The 21,722-nt window shown below is 35.4% G+C and overlaps 1 protein-coding gene across 1 annotated transcript in view; it reads right to left on the bottom strand.

Moving 5' to 3' along the window:
• The window catches only part of LOC134542117 (histone deacetylase HDAC1), a 50,275-nt gene that overhangs the window by 16,939 nt on the left and 11,614 nt on the right, over positions 1-21,722 (bottom strand). Inside the window, exons 3-4 of the mRNA XM_063386084.1 lie at positions 12,523-12,640; positions 12,040-12,395 (exon numbers count right to left, since the gene is read on the bottom strand). Of these exons, the coding sequence (XP_063242154.1) occupies positions 12,040-12,395; positions 12,523-12,640 (474 nt within the window). The remainder of the gene's footprint in view (positions 1-12,039; positions 12,396-12,522; positions 12,641-21,722) is intronic.

The raw sequence follows: 21,722 nt of genomic DNA, 5'->3' as shown, positions 1-21,722 counted from the left end.
TACATTGTAATTTATGACTGCCTAGAGCACAATACAGCTGCTGTTTATAAATTTCAAAGTAATTTGGTTGCTTTTTTGATTACAAAATTTAAAAACATTCTTTATAAGTTCTTTTACTTTTCAGATGGGTCTGCTGCCCAATATAAAAATAAGACAAATATCATCAATTTATGTTTTCACAAGCAAGACTTCAACATATCAGCTGAATGGCATTTTTCAGCCACAGCTCACGATAAAGGGCCTTGAGATGGAGTTGGAGGTACGGTTAAGAGATTAGCAGCTAAAACTAGCTTGCAACAGCCCTACGAAAACCAGATCTTGACCTCTTTCCAGCTTTATGAATGGGCAGTAGAAAATATTTCTGGTATTAATTTCACTTTCACTATACAAGAGGATTACATAGAGTCAGAAATATTTTTAAAATATTGTTTCAATCAGGCAATTACCTTCCAAGGAACTCAGCATTATCATGCATTTATACCTGTTGACTCAAGCACATCAAAAATTACTGTGAAAATATTTTCTGGAGCTACACATTCATCATAAGTAACTGTTACAAGATCACTACACAAACCAAGATCACTACACAAACCGCAAATAGGAGACGTAAAGGGCTATACTGCAGTTGTATATGACAAGAACTGGTGGCTAGCTTATGTTATGGAGAAAAACGAAGAAATTGATGAAGTGAAAGTAACATTTTTCCACCCTGCTGGACCATCACCATCCTTTTCTTATCCAGGGAAACCAGATGTATTATGGATTCCTCTCACATATGTGTTATGTACAGTAAATCCTGTGACACCAACTGGAAGAATTTATGTGCTATCTGAAAATGACACTTTAAAAACCAATGAGGAATTTTTCAAGTACTGTAATTGAAAATTTCAATCAAACATGTGAGTGCTAATTTCCTTTCTTCAATTTATTTCTCATTTTAAATTATTGTGCAGGGGAATCTTGCATATATTGTACTTCAGCATAAAGTATTTCTCATTTTAAATTAAATTTCCTGTAAAATTTAATTAAAAAATTGTACAGTTTAAAGATACTTTCAGTGTACAGAATATAATTATCTGATTTTTTTTTGGTGTATTTTACAAGATTTTACTGTATTCTGTTATGCTTTCCTTTGTTGCCAACATTTAACCTGACGTTTGACAAAAAGGGCCTTTGTTTTCAATTAATTTTACTATGAACCCATTAACTCTCCACTTTGAAACTTTGTAGACAATTTAATATTTGTACAAAAAATTTTATTGAATTTTTTGAAAAAAATTAAAAATGCACTTTTATCAAAATTTTAAAAATTATTTTTTTCTAGTCATTATTGTGTTACATATCACATGAAAGGCCATACCAAATGCTGCAAAATGACACCTGTCTCACCTTTCTAACTTAATTTGGAGAAGATTTATGGTGCGGTTTTGAGTGTTTTTTCGAAAATTTACAAAGCAATATTTTCAAAACGGATGGATATATCATTCTAAAATTTTATATTTTTGTTAGCCTGTATAGAGGTAACATCTGTGCAAAATTTCATAAAAATCTGAGATGGTGAGGTAAAATGGGTGTGTTGATTTGACATGGAATAACCCTTCATTTCAAGTATTGTACCTATGTGCTGAAAAATAAGTATCAATAATATATTATAATATTCTGATATTGATTTTCTTATTTGATATTATTAGTTTTGGTACTAACCATACACAAATACAGCCAACCACCATACTTTGCACAGCCAGTTAATATGCTTTACCCTTAACATACACTACACCGTAATATCAAATTTGAGAAAACATTAATCTTTAATTACTCAAATATAAGTAACTGTGATGTGTTAGCTGTGTCAAACGCAGTTGTAGTAGCTAGGCACATACACACCACAAAGTTTTACATACCATGGACCATACCTTATTTTGCCACAATGCAATGTGAATTTTGTGGAGAGTCCAACTGTGGGAAATAATTACAACCTTGACTTGTGGAGAGAAGCAGTCTCTGGTTGTCTGTTGTGTGAATCACAGTAGTGGTGAATGTTCGATGAGGTGTGGTCACAAAGCAGAAGATGATTAAAATCTGTGGCTCACCGCAGACACAGAGAGTCCTCTCGAAGAAACCGTCAAAAAACTCACAGTACTCAGATGGGTCGTTGTCATCATTTTCAGAATTTCGTAGTTCAAGCGTAGTTCGACAATGTGGCTCTTGACTTGATTGTCCATTGTCCCGTAGAATTATGTTGGTGAAGTCTATGCCTTGACTAACTCCAGAACTTATTAACAATGAATAATTCACTCAAAAGTTTGTTTTACCAATAACGATAGTTATTTAACGGTCCTTTGCAAAATTAATGTCTTTCTTTATAATTCTTGCACAAATCATATGTAGAACTATTTGAAGTTTCTATCAAATGAGCAAAACTTCTTGTTCACCAGAAGTTAATATTCACTTAAAAATTCCAAACAGAATGTTCTTCTTTTGGTTGCTCCCGCTCCCAGTCAGTTTTTTTTTTTTAAAGTAAAATAATAAAAGTGGAATTTTACAAAAAAAAGTATAGGTCCAGTCATTTCAAAGCAACAAGCATATTTATACAGTTTTCATAGAGAAAGAATACTCCAAAGACTATTGCACATCTGTAATATAATGTGGCATTACTCTATGAGCTTTAACAAGAAAGAAGAAAAATAATCCAATAATAATTCAAAGTTGTGAGAATATTTCTCCATTATGTATAAGCCTGCGAATATGAATATTGAATTTGAATAGTATGAACGAGAAATAGAATACCACTAAATTTTTTTTTTTTCACATCATGCAATAACTTCTGTAACACCCCTCGTGCCTCAAAATTGAATTATTTTGAATTAATTAAAAGGAGCCTTGGAAACTTGCTGGATAAAAAAATAAGTTAAATAAATTGAATTACCAGAGGCGACACGAGGTGGGGAACAAACAAAATTTAGGAACTTCCTGTAACAAGCAAGGAGGAAGTGGGTGGATCGATAAAATCAATAAATAAAAACTACACGATTAACTTGATCTATAGTTTCCCTGTTTTATTTGCCCTGCTGAATTATCTTGTTTCCATTATTTTACATACAAAAGGTTTTAACAAGTTTCAAAGATTAACAAAAAGAAAAACGAAAATGGGCCGGCCCGCGATTATTTAAAACAATTTACATTCTTAGTTTGAAATATAAGCATTTGCATTATGAGTTTCACACCCAAAATTGGATGGATCCGATGATTACATTGATAATTAGTTCTATTCGTTCTACATGTTTCTTGAGAAAAACACTGGTCGCTGGTGGGTTGGTCATCCGCTTAAGATAGTTCGTAGCTAGGTAAAGGGGAAATGTTGAATTTACATTACCACCCGGGGTCTTCCAACGATCACGTCGGGTAGTAGAAAAGTTTCTTCTAATGTGACCCACGGAACGGGAAGGGGGGGGGCCACGAGATGGGAGCAATCAATCTCTCCCCGTCATCGACCCTGTCTGCAACAGTCCAAATCAAAACTGATTAGAACTTGTATACGTGCAGTCTATGGGGCAGAAAATGCCCAAAAAAAAAATTTAAGGGAAAAAAAAGGGGGGGGGGGGGGGGGGGGGGTCGCGAATTATCACTCACCAAAACAGGGGAGTTGCCCAGCACGCTGTAGACGTGGAGTCAGCCAGGGTCTGGAGCTCGCGAATTGCGCGGCAGGACGCGGATGATTTCTAATTTCAAAAAAAATTAAAAGCTAAAAAAAAATAACTATTACATTTTATACTACGCAGACGGACTAAACTACTTGAAAAAGATTATAGGGATAGCATCCCTCATTTAGGCGACTACATAGTCGGTTGCGGCCGGATGGAAGTTTTGCAGTGTCTCGTCGACTCGCCGATAATCAAACGGTCCGTCTGCAGTCGCGGCGCGAAGTGTCCCGCGGAGAAACGCGTCTCGTAATTAAAAGTGCCCGCCGGCTCTTACAGGTGGGGGGGGGGGGGGGGGGGGGGTCTGGGCTGCCGACAGATTCCGAACTTGCCCGAATGCGGGCGGAAAAAAAACTCTGGCAGGAGTTTTGAAGTTGGCATCACTGGGCGACAGTAGAGAAATCTGTCGGAAGGGGCTGAGTTGAAAACAATCGACTCGCCCCTGGGCGTCCATATAACTCAAGGGAAAGCAAGTGCTGCTCTCTGGCGCCCTAGAGGGTAGGCAAGCGGAGAAGTTCGCGACTTGGTCGCTAGGTAGCGCTTGTGATCAGTTTTAGCGCACTCGTTTTAGCGCGGAGACCTTGAGAACGGTCACCGTTGTCCAGGGGGTTACGACCGGTCATTGGTCTTACTTGGAACTGAGAAGGGGGGGGGGGGGAGGGTAACATGCAACGCTGTTGGGAATCTCCGCCCCGTCGTAGCTGCAGAGGAGCGAACATAACACTAATATGTGATGAAAAAGGCCAATCTCAGCTCGTCTCTGAGAACTGGTCGCCTGCAAGCTACAGGCTTGTCTATGCAGTTAGGGTCACGAAGAGAAATGATATTACAGGCTTGAGGCGTGACTGAAGGCGGGGGAAAGGGTAAGCTGTCTGCTAGTCAGGGATTAGGCCAGCAAAATATCCGATACGCCGATGGGAAAGGGGCTTCAGAGCACTGAGACAAAGTTTAACTCTGAGGAGTACACCAGACTAACAAATTAAATTCACACTATAGTAGAGCAAATAAAATTTCCACACAAAAAATTTAAAATCATAATAAAAATTTAAAATATATCGTGTCGAATTTACTAATTAACGGCACATACTTCCCCCCTGAAAGACGGAGTCAGTGTGGCCCACTTGGGCCACCAAAAACCTGGGTTCCAGAAACTTACCCTGTACCAGGATCTACTGTAGCAAACTACTTACATATAAAAAATATCTTGATCAAATCAAAGGTATATTATAATTAATTAATTAACACTTAACGATGAATGATGTAATGAGGAAAGTTGATCTCAGATGTTGGGAATGGTGTCACGTGACAAAACTCTAAAGATGGGCGCTGTGAGGCGGGCCGAAAAGCACTGAGGCCGAAACAAGGGAAATGCGTCCTTGAGCACTCAGTGACTGATGGGGATTGTAACCCCTGAAAATGGGTATGGTAACCCGTAACTTACAAAATATATTTGGGAATAGAACCCCTGTACAATTGTCTTTCCATAAAAGGCCGAAGGCATTGGGACTTTGCCCTGCACAATCAGGCCATGGAGAAGACGGTCAAATTTGCTGCTTCCCCGAAGGTAAAACAGATCCTCAGTCCCAGAGTGACACAGGGCCTAAGGGTAAGATTCCCTTGGCGGGTTTTTAAATTATTGGGGTTGGAACCCTAAAAGATCAACAATCCGTATGAATGAATGAATTTAAAAAAAATTAAATATTCGACAAATTTAGAAATTTTAGCGCATACAACTCTGATGTTCAATAGAACTAACTAATATTTATTATTTAAAAGTTTTCTGCAAACAAAACAATAAATTAACGACTCTTCACACTCAAATTTAAATTATTTAAAGAAAGGTAAAATGCAATAAACCAACAATTATCAATCAAAAGGGTTATAAATTATCATGGAGCGGTTAGATCTTCCATGACTGCTGATAGGTTTCACACTGCCTGAGAGGGGGTTTGAAAATAGGCCGTCCAAAGGTGAGTGCTGGGGATCTAACCCAGTAACACTCTATGGTCATAGGATTTTTCACCTAGAGGACCGAGTCTCGGCTCGTTGGCTCGTAGGACCCTTCTTTTGCGCTGCTCGTTGGCTAGCTTGACCTAGCTCCTATTTTTTAAAAAAAAACACATAAAAGAAACCTGTTTGCCGTCTGGAAGTCACGTAGCTCTTACTTAAATAAACCATATCATCGATAGCGATGTAAAAGAAATACAGCTTTGGGGGTAGAATGCAAAGGAAACAAAAAAAATGGCTAGATGTGACAGCTTCTGTGCTCAGAATCTATGTACGTCGCTGTACATCACATGTACGTACAAGGAAAATAAAGAAATAATCACATAAAGGTTTTAACACTAAATCAATTTAAAACAAACTACAAACATTATTCTTGCTTAATTTACGAATTATGATTATTAAAAAAAATTGAACTTAATCAAAAATTAAATAGATAAAATCGTCGAACAAAATTCATGAAGATTAAAAAAAAACTGTCAGAGAAGTATTACTAAGTTAAAAAAAATAAAACAATTTACGGCAAGCAGCTTGTTCAAGACTGAACTTACATATGGAAAAATTAAAAATAAAAGTATCTTAAATTACATAGAGTGTGCTAGCCTAGAGACGGGATGCTTAAACGTACCCAAATTAATTTAGTGGACCTCTCGGAGGTTGAAAGGATTTCACCACTCTCGGTGATTACTATAAACATTACAATGAGGCTAGTCACCTCGTAGGTACTTAATTTCGGGAAATACGTATTTTAATATGCTTGATTATATTATTATTATTTTATCACTATATTATGTTTTCAAGTATTATTACTTTAATAAAGTAAGACGTGAAATTCTTATAAGGCAAATGTCTTTCAGTATAGTTTGAAATCATTATTAGAATGGGGGGGAGCCCTTGATATGTAAATTAAAATCTATATTTAAATATTATGTGCGTGTTTATTAGTAATGGCGTTAGTAGCCTAAAAAAGTACTCTTAACTTATAGTTATTTGTTCATATGTAAACTTAATAATTAAATTTAAACACATTTAGCTGACTACTGCGGGACAACAGTGGAAAACTATAAACTTATTAGACTCTCAGTCATAAAGTAACTACGGCGGGCGGAGATAAACAGAGCCCGGCGTCACGACAAAGACGTCAGCTGTGGTCACCCCTTGAAGATAAGCGGGCGGCAGAGGCCGCTCGAAGAAGGAGGGGGGGGAGGAGGAAAACAAACATGACAGCTCCCATGTGGCTGTCGGGAAAAGGATGTGAGCGGAACAGTTGCTCACGTAAAAATTTGCTATGGTCCAGGATTAATGGACAAAAACAAAAAAAATATACATCGCGGGCATTCGTCTCGCGCTACTGGGAAAGTAAGGTTTCAGGTGAGATTACAGTTGGACACCCCTACGAAGGTCGTACCGGGCGCACAGGGCGCTGAACTGAACATGAAGCCACGGACGTGCGCCGTGAGAGATAACCGGCACGTAGAGACGGGGGAGGGGTGTCTGTGGCCTTGTGTGTGTCTGCGGCTGCGCCGCGGCAGGGACAACAGCTGTGGCTTGCTGAAAGACGTCTCGCGCTGCGCGCTAGCTTCGCGCGGAAAATTAACTCAAGATAAATTTTAAAAATTTTAACTCACTCAACATAACTACGGGGTGTACCAGCGATCAGTTTACAATATTATTACAAAATTGCTATTATCAAAAATTAATTTAAAAAAAAATTTTTTTTGTACTTTTATTTTTATTTTAGATATGCTTATATTATTCAGGTATGCCTATAGACCAAGTAAACCACGCTCTGCTACCAAGTTGTAACACCCCTCGTGCCTCAAAATTGAATTATTTTGAATTAATTAAAAGGAGCCTTGGAAACTTGCTGGATAAAAAAATAAGTTAAATAAATTGAATTACCAGAGGCGACACGAGGTGGGGAACAAACAAAATTTAGGAACTTCCTGTAACAAGCAAGGAGGAAGTGGGTGGATCGTTAAAATCAATAAATAAAAACTACACGATTAACTTGATCTATAGTTTCCCTGTTTTATTTGCCCTGCTGAATTATCTTGTTTCCATTATTTTACATACAAAAGGTTTTAACAAGTTTCAAAGATTAACAAAAAGAAAAACGAAAATGGGCCGGCCCGCGATTATTTAAAACAATTTACATTCTTAGTTTGAAATATAAGCATTTGCATTATGAGTTTCACACCCAAAATTGGATGGATCCGATGATTACATTGATAATTAGTTCTATTCGTTCTACATGTTTCTTGAGAAAAACACTGGTCGCTAGTGGGTTGGTCATCCGCTTAAGATAGTTCGTAGCTAGGTAAAGGGGAAATGTTGAATTTACATTACCACCCGGGGTCTTCAAACGATCACGTCGGGTAGTAGAAAAGTTTCTTCTAATGTGACCCACGGAACGGGAAGGGGGGGGGGGGGGGGCCATGAGATGGGAGCAATCAATCTCTCCCCGTCATCGACCCTGTCTGCAACAGTCCAAATCAAAACTGATTAGAACTTGTATACAGGCAGTCTATGGGGCAGAAAAAGCCCAAAAAAAAATTTAAGGGAAAAAAAAAGGGGGGGGGGGGGGTCGCGAATTATCACTCACCAAAACAGGGGAGTTGCCCAGCACGCTGTAGTCGTGGAGTCAGCCAGGGTCTGGAGCTCGCGAATTGCGCGGCAGGACGCGGATGATTTCTAATTTCAAAAAAAATTAAAAGCTAAAAAAAAATAACTATTACATTTTATACTACGCAGACGGACTAAACTACTTGAAAAAGATTATAGGGATAGCATCCCTCATTTAGGCGACTACATAGTCAGTTGCGGCCGGATGGAAGTTTTGCAGAGTCTCGTCGACTCGCCGATAATCAAACGGTCCGTCTGCAGTCGCGGCGCGAAGTGTCTCGTAATTAAAAGTGCCCGCCGGCTCTTACAGGTGGGGGGGGGGTCTGGGCTGCCGACAGATTCCGAACTTGCCCGAATGCGGGCGGAAAAAAAACTCTGGCAGGAGTTTTGAAGTTGGCATCACTGGGCGACAGTAGAGAAATCTGTCGGAAGGGGCTGAGTTGAAAACAATCGACTTGCCCCTGGGCGTCCATATAACTCAAGGGAAAGCAAGTGCTGCTCTCTGGCGCCCTAGAGGGTAGGCAAGCGGAGAAGTTCGCCTTGGTCGCTAGGTAGCACTTGTGATCAGTTTTAGCGCACTCGTTTTAGCGCGGAGACCTTGAGAACGGTCACCGTTGTCCAGGGGGTTACGACCGGTCATTGGTCTTACTTGGAACTGAGAAGGGGGGGGGGGGAGGGTAACATGCAACGCTGTTGGGAATCTCCGCCCCGTCGTAGCTGCAGAGGAGCGAACATAACACTAATACGTGATGAAAAAGGCCAATCTCAGCTCGTCTCTGAGAACTGGTCGCCTGCAAGCTACAGGCTTGTCTATGCAGTTAGGGTCACGAAGAGAAATGATATTACAGGCTTGAGGCGTGACTGAAGGCGGGGGAAAGGGTAAGCTGTCTGCTAGTCAGGGATTAGGCCAGCAAAATATCCGATACGCCGATGGGAAAGGGGCTTCAGAGCACTGAGACAAAGTTTAACTCTGAGGAGTACACCAGACTAACAAATTAAATTCACACTATAGTAGAGCAAATAAAATTTCCACACAAAAAATTTAAAATCATAATAAAAATTTAAAATATATCGTGTCGAATTTACTAATTAACGGCACACTTCTGGAAAATTTGACAATTTAAATACTTAGGAAATAATATTTTATTTTATTATGCAGCTAACCTAGCTTAACCAAACCAACCAACCTTTCATTTCAGTTCCTATTAGCCTTATTTTTCATAGCCTGCTACTCTAAATATTAATCCGAAAAATTTTCACGAACAGAAAAATCCTGTGAAATTCACTGCAATCTATTTTACGAAAACTTTAATCTTTTTTTAAAAATGCTGTAAGTATTCCCAAATTAGTGATTGAATAAGCTCATATTTATATATTCAAACCCACGTTATTCATGAGTTTTCGTTGTTAACGGAAGCCAGGTAAATTGTATTTTAGTAAAGCAATATTATGAACACAATTTTTCTAATTTTATCTATAATCTTAAACCATTATTTACTTTTTATTAATATATTTTTGAGTCACAATGTCTATTTCATCATAGATGTATACAGCAAGTAAGCTGCTACTGTATCACATGGTGTTAGATTGTGACTGTCTATTAACATACCGTGGAAACTATGACGATTATTTCTTTTAATGCCAATTTCAATGGAGTGTCTGTGTTTTGTGGGGTTGTAGTCCATGGATGTTGATGTTTTTTTTCCACTTCTGCTGCATGTGACGAAAAGAATACAAATATTATTTTGTTTTCAAGTTTGAAATGACAAATATGCTGTGTTTTGAATATTGTTTACATGATTTTTTTCGTTACTGTTTAGCAAGACAGTAGCAGAAAAAAACTTTGAATCCTTGTTGCATGTTTAAAACATTGCTTATTGTCCAGGTTTTTAATTAAGAAGTCCCATTAAACATCAAAAAGAGAATTTACATGACACAAATGACTTAACTCTCAGTAGTGAATGAATGTTGGTATATGACAAACTCACGAGGTATGCTATGTCAAGTATTCGTAAGCAAACAAATATTAGTATCCGAGGTCAAATTTAATACGAATACTTTATATTCAAATTCGAAAATACGAATATTCGCACAGGCCTAATTATTATACGTTAATTACCTAAACATATTTTTCTCCCTATCTTATATATTATTTCTCTAGCCTGTTTTTCGGTGGGTCCGCGAGATCTTCCTTATTCCTTTATAAAATTCCCCGATTTACCCCTCATTTTAAAGCTTATTGTGCCGGCTAATGACAAAAAATAGACCCACAGTCAAAAAATGTACAGCTTCTCTTAAATGTGAGATTTAAAGTCATCTAAGAAGTCCTTTAATGGATGCGTCAATTTTTTGATAGATAATGAATCAGATTCGATAAATATTGAATCGGATAGCCACTTGAAACATCAGCGTTTACATATTTCTTTTTTAAATTGCACTTCTGTCATAATAAACAGAACATATGATAAATAAATCTTAGAGGATCCTTCAACTTAACCAAAAAATTTCACCAAAAAAACCACTTAAACAAAACTTCTGGCACATCAGACTTTTCTTATAAGTATGTACTTTTGAAATTACTGTTGATATTTGTATCAAAAACATAACCTACAAACATAACCTCTTATATTTACTTCTCATAGTATCAGTTAGTCACATTACTCAATACTTGAATAAATTCTTTGTTCACATTGCAGGTTCATTAACATTGAGAAACTCAACTTACAATTAATGTATTTAAAGAGGTTTTGTAAATGTGTATATTATTGGTATAATTGAATATAATACTTCTGTAAAAAAAATGTGTGTGTAACAGCTATTTGTACTGATGTGTTCAATTACATGTCTTCTTTTGTACCAACACTCATTTACTTTTTTCTATTCTTCTTCAAAATGTAATTTCTCCCAAATTTTTAAAAAATGGAATGCCACACATAATGATTTGGTGCGCACTGCGGAATTCCACACGGGTCGACTAGTTCTTCCATATTCTCACTGCCACAAATCAAATAAATAAAAGTTACACTCTCTCTCTCTCTCTCTCTCTCATCATAATGCATACGTTTCTCCAGCTATCCACCCCTGTTCCTGGGAATTATGAAAGTTTGTAGATTGAGAGTTCACTGTAGGTCTACATATATATAAAAAAAGACCAAAAAATTTCAGGTCCAAAAACTGTCCTATTATAAACCTATATCTATCATTCCTAATAAGAAAATAGGTTCCATGTAAAGCATTCATCTTTAGAAGTGTGAGAAACAATACTCATTCAAGTAAGAGGGACTCACTCACTATGAAGAAAATGAAAGTTAAAAAAAGAATGTTCACCAAGTTTTCAAATATCTAAGCAAATGTTAAGAAACACGTAAAAGTTTACAAAAATACTTTTTGTTTCCGTATAACTCCTTTAATGATGGCCTACCTTTGGCCAGCTAAGAAATGAAAAGCACAATATTAACTTCAGTAAAATTACGGCATTCAAACAACTTCACCATGAGAGGAAAACAATTGTATTTTGAAAATAAATGCCACCTTTGTTTGATATACTTACAATAAAATATGCACTTTCAATAACTGCCCTACGGTAACAGCATTTTAACAAATTGAAAATTACCAAATATTTTTTCAAAAAATTCAAATTCAAATGGATTAGGTGCTAAAGAAATAAAATTGAGCACAAGATATGAAGTGTTTCAGTATTCACAACACTCACCCTGAGATCCCCAGTTCCAGGAAAGTACTCCCCGTACTTATGGAACGAAACAGTCATGACTCTGTCCGTGGTGTAGAATGCCTCCTCAACACCATCTCCGTGATGGACATCGATGTCGATGTACAGCACCCGCTGGTGGTACTTCAGCAGCTCCAATATTCCCAGGACAATGTCATTGACGTAGCAGAAGCCAGATGCCTCCGACTTCTTGGCGTGGTGGAGCCCGCCCCCCCAGTTGATGCAGATTTCTGAGGCTTGCTTGTTCAGTTTTACAGCAGCCGCCACCGAACCGCCGGACGACAGCTGGCAGAACTCGTACAGCCCGTCAAACACCGGGCAGTCCTCGCCTACATTGACTGTACAGAAAAAACTTCATAACTTTATCTGTATAGTTAAAAACTAACAACTTTTTACATTACTATGAATAACCAAAATCTCTCTATTAAAATATGATGTGTGCCTCTCCCTGCAATGAGTACTTACATCGTTGCATTTGTTTGTTGTATTCTGACATATTGTCGGGACGAATACTGCGTAGGAAACGTACATAGTCATCACTGTGGAACTTTGTCATTTCATCTGCAGTTGCTTTATGAGGACGCTGAAAAAAATAAAAATAAATAAAATAAGCCCAAAAAATAATAACTGGACAAGAGCTCTAGTTATTCAGAAATTCATAAATTTGCAACAACAAAATAAGTTTTGCATTATGTCTATAATAAACATTACCGTAAAAATAAATCTGCAACAAGTACAAAAGAAGCCATAAATTTTTTTTAATTCCCTACTTTTCTTAGTTGTTTTCTTTAACTACTACTTATAGTGTAATCAATACTGTACTGCTATAATACATATTATCATCACTTAATTAGTTTATGTATATAATTCCATACCTGCAAATATGCTACAGGTAAAAAAAAATTGCATGTCAAAATAATAAAGGATAACATAAGTTTTTTCAACCAAAACATTTATATAAGGCTTATCTCAGCATAAACAATCCTACATATGTAATGCATTTGAAAAAAAAAATAGATTGTCATTTAATCAAGAAATTCAGGATAAGAGATGTTACTCCAGCTTCCCATTTAAATGTCATATTAATATAAGGGCTCAAGCTACAGAGCAACTTTATAAAGTTGTAATTTTCACAGAAGCAAAATTTTCTGCATGTAATAAGTTTGGTTAAGTTTAATAAAAAACTTTAAACAAAAAATGTAGAAAGGCTTGAATGAAAATTTTTGGGAGTCTTTATCTTAGATATATACTGATATGTAATTTGGTCGCACATCTAAATTAACTATAAACTGAATAGATACACTAAAAACAAATTTATGCTTTTGCAGACTGTACCAAGATCAATGAGTAAGCAAATCGTAAGTTTTTCCTATTCTGGCAATAGTAAAATTTGAGTAAAACTATGAGAAATTAGGTATTCTCCTCATTTGTGGCAATTTTTTATATTGATGAAAGATACCATGTGAGTATAGCAGACAATGTGAAAATTCATTAATTTGCAAAAACCTGCAGTGCAAAGTTTTTGCTGTGAAAACATCTTAGCTCTCATAACATTTGATAGGAGTAATTTTGTGAATGGAACAGAAATGTGTTAACATGGTGCTGCCATTGGTGAAAGCCTCAGAAATCTTGAAAATATGACAGACACGCATGATTCATTCACACACACACACACACATATATATGGCTTTGATGAACATCGCAGAATTTACACAGTGCATAGGTATTAAGAAATAAGTATAATTTTTATAATAGTACATTTATCCTTTAGAACTTTGTTAAAATTTGTCATAAAAAGAAATAATGACAACTTAAAAAATACATTAAAAGCTGACAATACAATTTTGACAACCCTTCGATCCCTTAGTCAACATTAAAAAATATAGAGAGAGTGCAGCTTTCATTATACTGTAGACCCCCAAAAAATTGTTGGCCAACATATATTTGACACACTGTTGAATAAAATAATTTCTTGATTAAATATTTTAAATAGAATAAAAAAAAGACAACCCTAGAACAGGCATAGACAATGAGGGTATATTACAAATAACAAGAATTGAACAAAGAAACATAAGTACTGGAACAGAAAGTTTAATGATTAATAAGCAGATACCATCTCATACAAAAAATGTGGTCAAAAAAAATAGTTAACATATTTTCCTACTAAACAAAGCCTAATTGTAATTTATTATATCAGTAAACCTTTATTATTTATGTAAACAAATTATTTAATTTTTAAGCCTAATTTGCTATCAAAAAGATTGGCATGTTTAGCTATGTTATTGAAGTTATTAATTAATCTGTATAAAAGATCAGTGGAATTGTTAGACTAAGAAGTAATGTTTGAGAACGACTATTAAATTGAGGTACTCTGAGCCCAGAGTTTTCGAGGAAATAAAAATAACAACCCTTTATTTTAGAACTATAGCAGTTACGGATAGAGTTTAGTAGCTTTCTGTGTTCAACTAGGGGAAGTAAAAAAAGGTTTTGAGAAATGCTTTTGATTAGTAATTTAAAGTAAATTAGATTGTATGTATTAAAGTTTATCATGTATGTTTTCGAGTTTATATTACGACAAAAAACAACACACAAGATAGATACTGATTTATAAAGTTCAAATGAAATATTCTGTTACTTTGATTTTCCAAAACCTCTTTAACCCTTAATAGGGCGCGCTATGTTTTGTGACATGTGTGTCGCACACGGTCATTATGACCAGGTATAAAAAAAATTCTGAAAAAAATTATAACATTTTACTTAGCTTGTTCTGAGACTTTTAATAAAAGAAACAGTAGTTTTAAAATTCCTTTAATTTAATAATAGTGATTATTTCTTATATAATTGTAATGTAAAAAATATATAATACATGATTGTAAATACATTAAAATTGTCAACATGTTGTTTTTCATCTCACACTGGATAACATCAAATTCAAAATGTTAGTTTTCTTTTGTATCTATTAACCTCCATGCACCGAGCATAACACACAATTGGCTCATAATATAATATTATTGTCACGTTATTTTATATTTTATCCGACACATAAGAAATTCTAATTTTTTTCCACATATCATTACAAAAAACATAAGCAAAATATACAGTGTAACATAACACTTACTTGCCTGCCTACAAGTCCATGTCCTCATCACTCTGAACCTCTTTTGTTGAGCAGCTGGTGCAGGTTGTAACAGTGTGTTCTCTGCAGATGTAGCTGTTGCATTCCACACATGTGCTGGTTTTTCGATTCTTCTTCCACGAACAGAAAGCACATCGTTCGGGAGCATTTTTTGCAGCAGCCACAGTTGGTTCAGGGATTCCTGCCAGTTGCCTTACCTTCACCTGTAGCTGTCGAGGAAGACTTTTTATTGCAGCACGTACTTTCAAGTGGTCAACACAGAGCTCATTTGACAGTTTTTTCAAATATTCTCGGCGGCTCATGTTGTTTTGGGTGTTGGCTTGGAACATGATGAAGCTGTTGATGCCGGCAATGTTCAACAGAGTGAAAAAAATATTTAGCGGCCAACGGCAACTTGTCATTGCAACAGAGTAGGTGGCTTTCAGCTCGTCAACAGTGTCCACGCCTCCTTTCGTTGCATTGTAGAAGGTGAGAATCTCAGGCTTGCATGCGTTACCCGTTTCTTCGTCAAATGTGTCGGAATGGTGCATTGTAGACAGAAGAAGCACAACTTTGTTCTTCTTCGGCATATGAGAAAGTAAAGTGCAGTCTTTCCCAAAAGCAAACATGTTGCTAGGAGCCAATCGCAATTTAGTTTGCAAGAATATGGGTGGTATCTCCCTTTTATTTTTACGAATGGTACCAACCAAAGACAACTTGTGGTTCTTGATGAGATCAAGAGCAAGTGGAACGGAAGTGAACCAATTGTCTGTAGTAATATTCCGCCCACTTCCAGAAATTGGGGCTGCCATCCTTTCCACAACCTTGTGCGCACTGTTTTCTACCTTGAATGGACCATCCGCTGAGTACCCGCATAAATCTCCATGTTGAGAGTGTAGTGCACTCTAGAATCTGTAAGGGCAAAAATTTTAATCCCATACTTTGCAGGCTTGTTTTTTATATATTTCCGGAAACTACAACGACCTCGGAATGATTCCAACATTTCATCCACTGTAGCGTACTCGCCAATTGTGAAGTGTTGCGCACATCGACTTACAAATTCATCAAATAGCTTTCTAACAGGAGCCAATTTGTCTCGTAATTTTCGTTCTGCCCTGTCATTCAGATCGTCAAAACGCATAGCACGCAATAAAAAATACACTCTCTTTATAGATAATGTTGCGCCAAACTTATCTACACCTGTACCATCACTTGCCCATAAGTCAGAAAAATTCAAGTGAGCTGCTCTTAGTACACCTGCCAAATAAAGCAGCCCGAAAAGAGCCTTCATTTCATTTATGTTTGTATCCAATGCATATCTTTCACATTCATAGTTTTGGCGAAACTTTGCTATGCAAGTGTTAGTAAAGTTCACTATTTCGTCAATTACAGAATCTGGAAAAAAAAAAAAAAACTCCAGCACTCAAGAACAGTTTGTGTATTCCGTGCTAATTCTTTCACACCTGGCAAATGTGTAATGATATTTTGTTTCCTCACCCGAACTTTTTGTCTTGGTTGATGTATATTCCACTTTGTAGTATTGTCTTTACCTTGGTAAATGGTACCCTGTTGGATTTCTTGTTCATTATCACTTTCACTGCCTGATGTTTCGGTGTCTGTATTGTGATCACTGTAGGTTAGACAGTCTTCATCTTCAGAAGCATTTCCACCGACATCGTCTTCGTCACTTTCGTTGAAAACATGTGTTAAAAGTTGTCTAATTCTTTCTTGTTCTCTATTACTTACAGTGTAATCACTGCAATTACTAAACATTATGAAAAGTTCACTAAAAGTGCTGAGAACTGCAATCTATGGCAGCATAGAAATGTTCCATCGAAGGTCGCGTACGGTGTTATTTTCCGGGATACACAAATAAAATGAAACTTTAAAGGTCGCGCACGGTCATAATGACCAGCTGAAACATTTCATGGATCCACTTTGAATGAAAGAGAGAACGCAACTGGCAGACAATGCCAGATTTGTAATTCTAGAACCCTATGACACAGCTACTCAGAAGAGCGGATGATATGACAGCGTGTACAGTCTCGTAGCAGTGAAAATTGATCATACCCGGTCATTCTGACCATAGCACGACCGATTAAGGGTTAACAGAAACTAATATGTTGTACGTAACACAAATAAGTAGATTATAAAAGTTTAAAAATATCTATCTACATAAGGTTTTTACCAATAAATGGCTCTAGAGTATTTTGTACACACCTATTCATAAGTTATGTCTACTAATGGTTTTTCTAAATGTCACTAATTATATGATTGTAAGTTGAAATTCTTAATCCAACCTGAACTCTAATCAAATATGATAAAAAAGTATTTATAAGTAGTGCATCACTGGTTAAATGTCCAATGAATAGAGAATGTTTATTAAATTTACATATGAAAGTAGCATATTCAAAAAGACTGTCAAAAGCCTGAAATGTTTCAAATATCAATCTAAGAAATTTTAAATGGATATTTTCAATTCTATTTAATTAGAATCAGAGTTATTTATCAAATTACAAATTACATAATAATTTTATTTAGATCTTAACGAGGTGAAGAATAAAAAGTTAAACTATCAGGCGTTGATGAAGAGAAAGTTAAAAATTTAATAACATCTAAAGTTCTTGATATGCTACTAATATTATTATCTACCAGTTGGTGAAAATAATGATTGGTACCCAAAATGACTCCAGTCTTTAATGTGGTCATCATGTTTAATGTCATTACTTACTATATGAAAATTAAAATTAATCTAACGAGTGTTTCTACAAAATGTTTTACAAAAACTTATATGACATATTTGAAAGACAAATGATTATTAGAACACCAGGTCTGAAAAGCTGGAATATTACATTGATGAACACAACCCATATTTTCCAATAATGGTTTTATACCATTTTATGTCATCAGCCTAAAGCAATATTTTAGAATTTTTTATTCTGTTCTTAATATAATTTATCAAAATATTAAAGAGTATGAAGATAAATTACCACCTTGTGGAACACCTTATGTAATATAATACCTTAATGATAGGGCAATCACATCTCTTACTAAAGAACATCTATGTATTGGTTCGATAATTAAAAAAACCATTCCACGTATTGCTTGTTAAGGCCTAAAATGGATAATTTTTAATAAGATTGTGTTGGCAAGAATCATAAAATAATATCATCAGTTTGATGTCTGAATGTTATACAGGTATACAAGTCAATCATTTACTTATACAAACAGATTTGTTTAAGTTGATCGTCCAGTAAACTATGTTGTTTTTTCAGAAATAATACAATTCAGATTAAAATGAATATGCCTATTACTAATTTTGTCTAAATTCTTTTGAAAAGTGACATAAAAATATTTGTTGATATTTTGTGACTAAATTATTATTTCCATTTTTGAAGTCAGGTATCACTATTGCATTATTACATAAAGGAAAAGTGGTATTGTTTGGACTACAATTTAAATAAAAAGTCAACAATGGAGTGAAGGTGTTAACATAGCCCTTTAATAAAAAATTAGGGATACCACTGATATGAGTTTTTTGATTGCTCACATTACTACTATGAGGCATTACAGACCATTGGCTTTCCCTATTTTGTCATGATATTTATGAGATTAAGGTTAGTTTTAAAGTAATGCAGTATACCAGCCGATAATATAGTTAAAGGTTATGGCGACCTAGTTTTGTAATGGTATTTTATTGAAATTAATATTTGTGTAAGTAATTCTAATATTTCATTACTTTATTTAGAAAAGCTACTGTATATTCTTACCAATTTTTACGAGGCTGACTAGGTTACAATTTGTGTGTGTGATATTATAAGTAGGTATTTTATTTCATTTATATATTATTTTTATAACTATAATTTTATGTATGTATTATGTAGTGTGTTTGTGATGTTTTTAGGACATGAAACAGTGGTTCCTGTGAGAGAAAAAAAGATAAATGTGCGACGCCAAGGCGCCGAAACAATAGACAATATTTATTGCCACGACCGTGGGAAGAGCTCTCTGACAATTGTAGAAAAGTATTTGTAGGCAATAGGAAGGCAGCTTTTTCAAACTCCCTAGTTGGTACTTTTTTGTATGGTTTTTTGTACTGTGCTTTGTCTGGCTTGTCATCGCTCAGATGTTACCATGTGAGGTTACACTAGTCTATGGCTCACAAATTTATTATTTTAATTTCACTGACCACAGTCATTGGCAGGAGCCCATGATGGGGCAATACTGCAATAGTAAACTTTTTGTATCGTCCGAAGAACATTATGTTTCTTTGGTCATACTATCAGTTCAAAACTGAATGCAGGATATTTTATTAACCTCAAATTCTTTCTGAGTCGAACAATAAGTAGCCACGAACTGTGTTGATTTAGTCAAACGTGGACATTGTAAAAAATATTTTGTAATGGAAAATAAATCTACAATATTCTACCATAAACTTGCTTATTTAAAATATTTCTCCACAGACAATCATGAAAGAAAACAAAATAATTCATTTTGCAAGCACGTGTAGAAGGGATTAACTAATAAGGCAACCGGCTGGCCAAAAAGCTATATTACACATTCTGTCATAATCTGGTTCAGTAAGGTCATGTAGAATGACAATTAAGAATCATATTTAGTTTTAACTTCAGAAACATTGAGGTTTGTCACCTTTAGTTCTGAATTAATACAGGTAACAATTTAATTTCCTTGAACATCAGGTGAAAATCTTGAAACGAAGATTGCATTCATTAGAGATTGATCTCATTTGGCTAGTTGTAAATTTTTTTTTATCATTTGTTTACTTTGTAACAAGTCACAATCATGCCCTGCTCCTTGCACATTCATAAACACAGAAAAAAAATTGTCTCATCGACAGTAGCATGCAGTTAGGTATAAAATTCTGTTTACGATCACAATTATTCGAAGGCTGTTACACGTTCAACATTAATAAAAGAGTTTATTACTTTTGTAATTTATTCCTCTCACAACAAACAATAAATTTCTTGGGCCGCCGAATGGCGTGACTTCACAGCCAGGCCCTCGCACAACAACTGACAAAATAAAGCACATTACAAAGCTTACAGAAAAATTCACTTAGCTGGGGACTTCCCCGAACTGCTGCTTTCCTATTTGCTACAAATATTATTCTTACAGTTAACATTCACTGATTTCCCTATTGGAGGGCTACCTATGGTTCTAACCTAAGATACAATTCTGGGATTTCCCAGTCAGATAGCCTTCCCATGGGCCGGGCGAACATCTGTCTCTCTCTTACCGAAAATGTGATAAATAATTGTCTTGTCATTTCGGCACCGTTGTGTTGCAGCATAGCTTTCTTTTTTTCTGTCTTACTCTCTATCCCTCAACACAATGCTCACTGTTCTAAACCCACTATAAAACACATACATACATTTATAATTATTCAAAGAACATTCAAATAAAATAAAACATTAAAATTCATACTTACATACATAATAACCTAGCCAGCCAAGTGAAATTCAGTAAAATTACAGTCAAGAGGCTTTTATCCTACTAATATTATAAACGTGAAAGTTTGTAAGTATGAATGTTTGTTACTCTTACACGTAAAAACTACTGAATGGATTTTAATGAAACTTTACAATAATATAGCTTATACATCAGAATAACACATAGTCTACATATTAATATGAAATTCCATCCTTAAGGAGTAAAAAAGTGAAAATTTCATTTTATAACAGAAAAAATCATAGGTCCTAGACATACAAATGTTGAGTGAGTGTAATTTCTCTATGTCTACCACACGATAATACACATAGTAAGGTCTTGCAAATTCATATTTTTCTCCTTGGTGAGACCAGCCCGCTTAGTGGAGCTCGCAGCGGCTAGCAAAATAAAGGTGCTAATAAAAGTTTGGTTCTTAACTTCGTCAATAGATAGAGTTGCCTTGAATTTTAAACGCACCTTTGTTCGATGCGTTTGTCATGTCTTTAATTTTCATTTGTTTGTGCCGTATGCGTTCCTACACCATTTATCCGAAAATTTTGGTGAGTTGTTATGCGGATGCCCGTGAAGGTTTCTGAGACGGTATAACTATTTTGCAATAGTTGAAGCACGAATCGTTTCGTCTGTTTTTGTTGTCTAACTGTGCACGCATGAGACAATTTATTTAAATATAAAAGAGACAGAGATAGAGTGATATATATATATATATATATATATATATATATATATATATATATATATATATACAGAGTGAGAATGAGAGAGACAGAGAGATAAGTACCTATAAGATAAGAAAGACAAGGTATAGAGAATGAAATGGGTTAGATAAAGAGATATATATAGATGTATAGCACTATATAGATTTATATATAGAAGAGATAGAGATAGTGGGAGGTATATATGTAGATATAAAGATATAAATAGAGATAGAGATACATATATATAGATGTAAATAGAGATAAATATATATTTAGAGATAGAGATGGATGATTTGTATATGTGTAACTACTTTAAACATATTAAAAAACAAAACTGAATGAGGCATTGCAATGCATGCTGAGCATTAGCTAGATAATGGAATCAT

Source organism: Bacillus rossius, chromosome 1, assembly GCF_032445375.1.
Source record: "Bacillus rossius redtenbacheri isolate Brsri chromosome 1, Brsri_v3, whole genome shotgun sequence".
Lineage (NCBI taxonomy): Eukaryota > Metazoa > Arthropoda > Insecta > Phasmatodea > Bacillidae > Bacillus > Bacillus rossius.
This window is presented reverse-complemented; position numbering and strand designations above follow the sequence as displayed.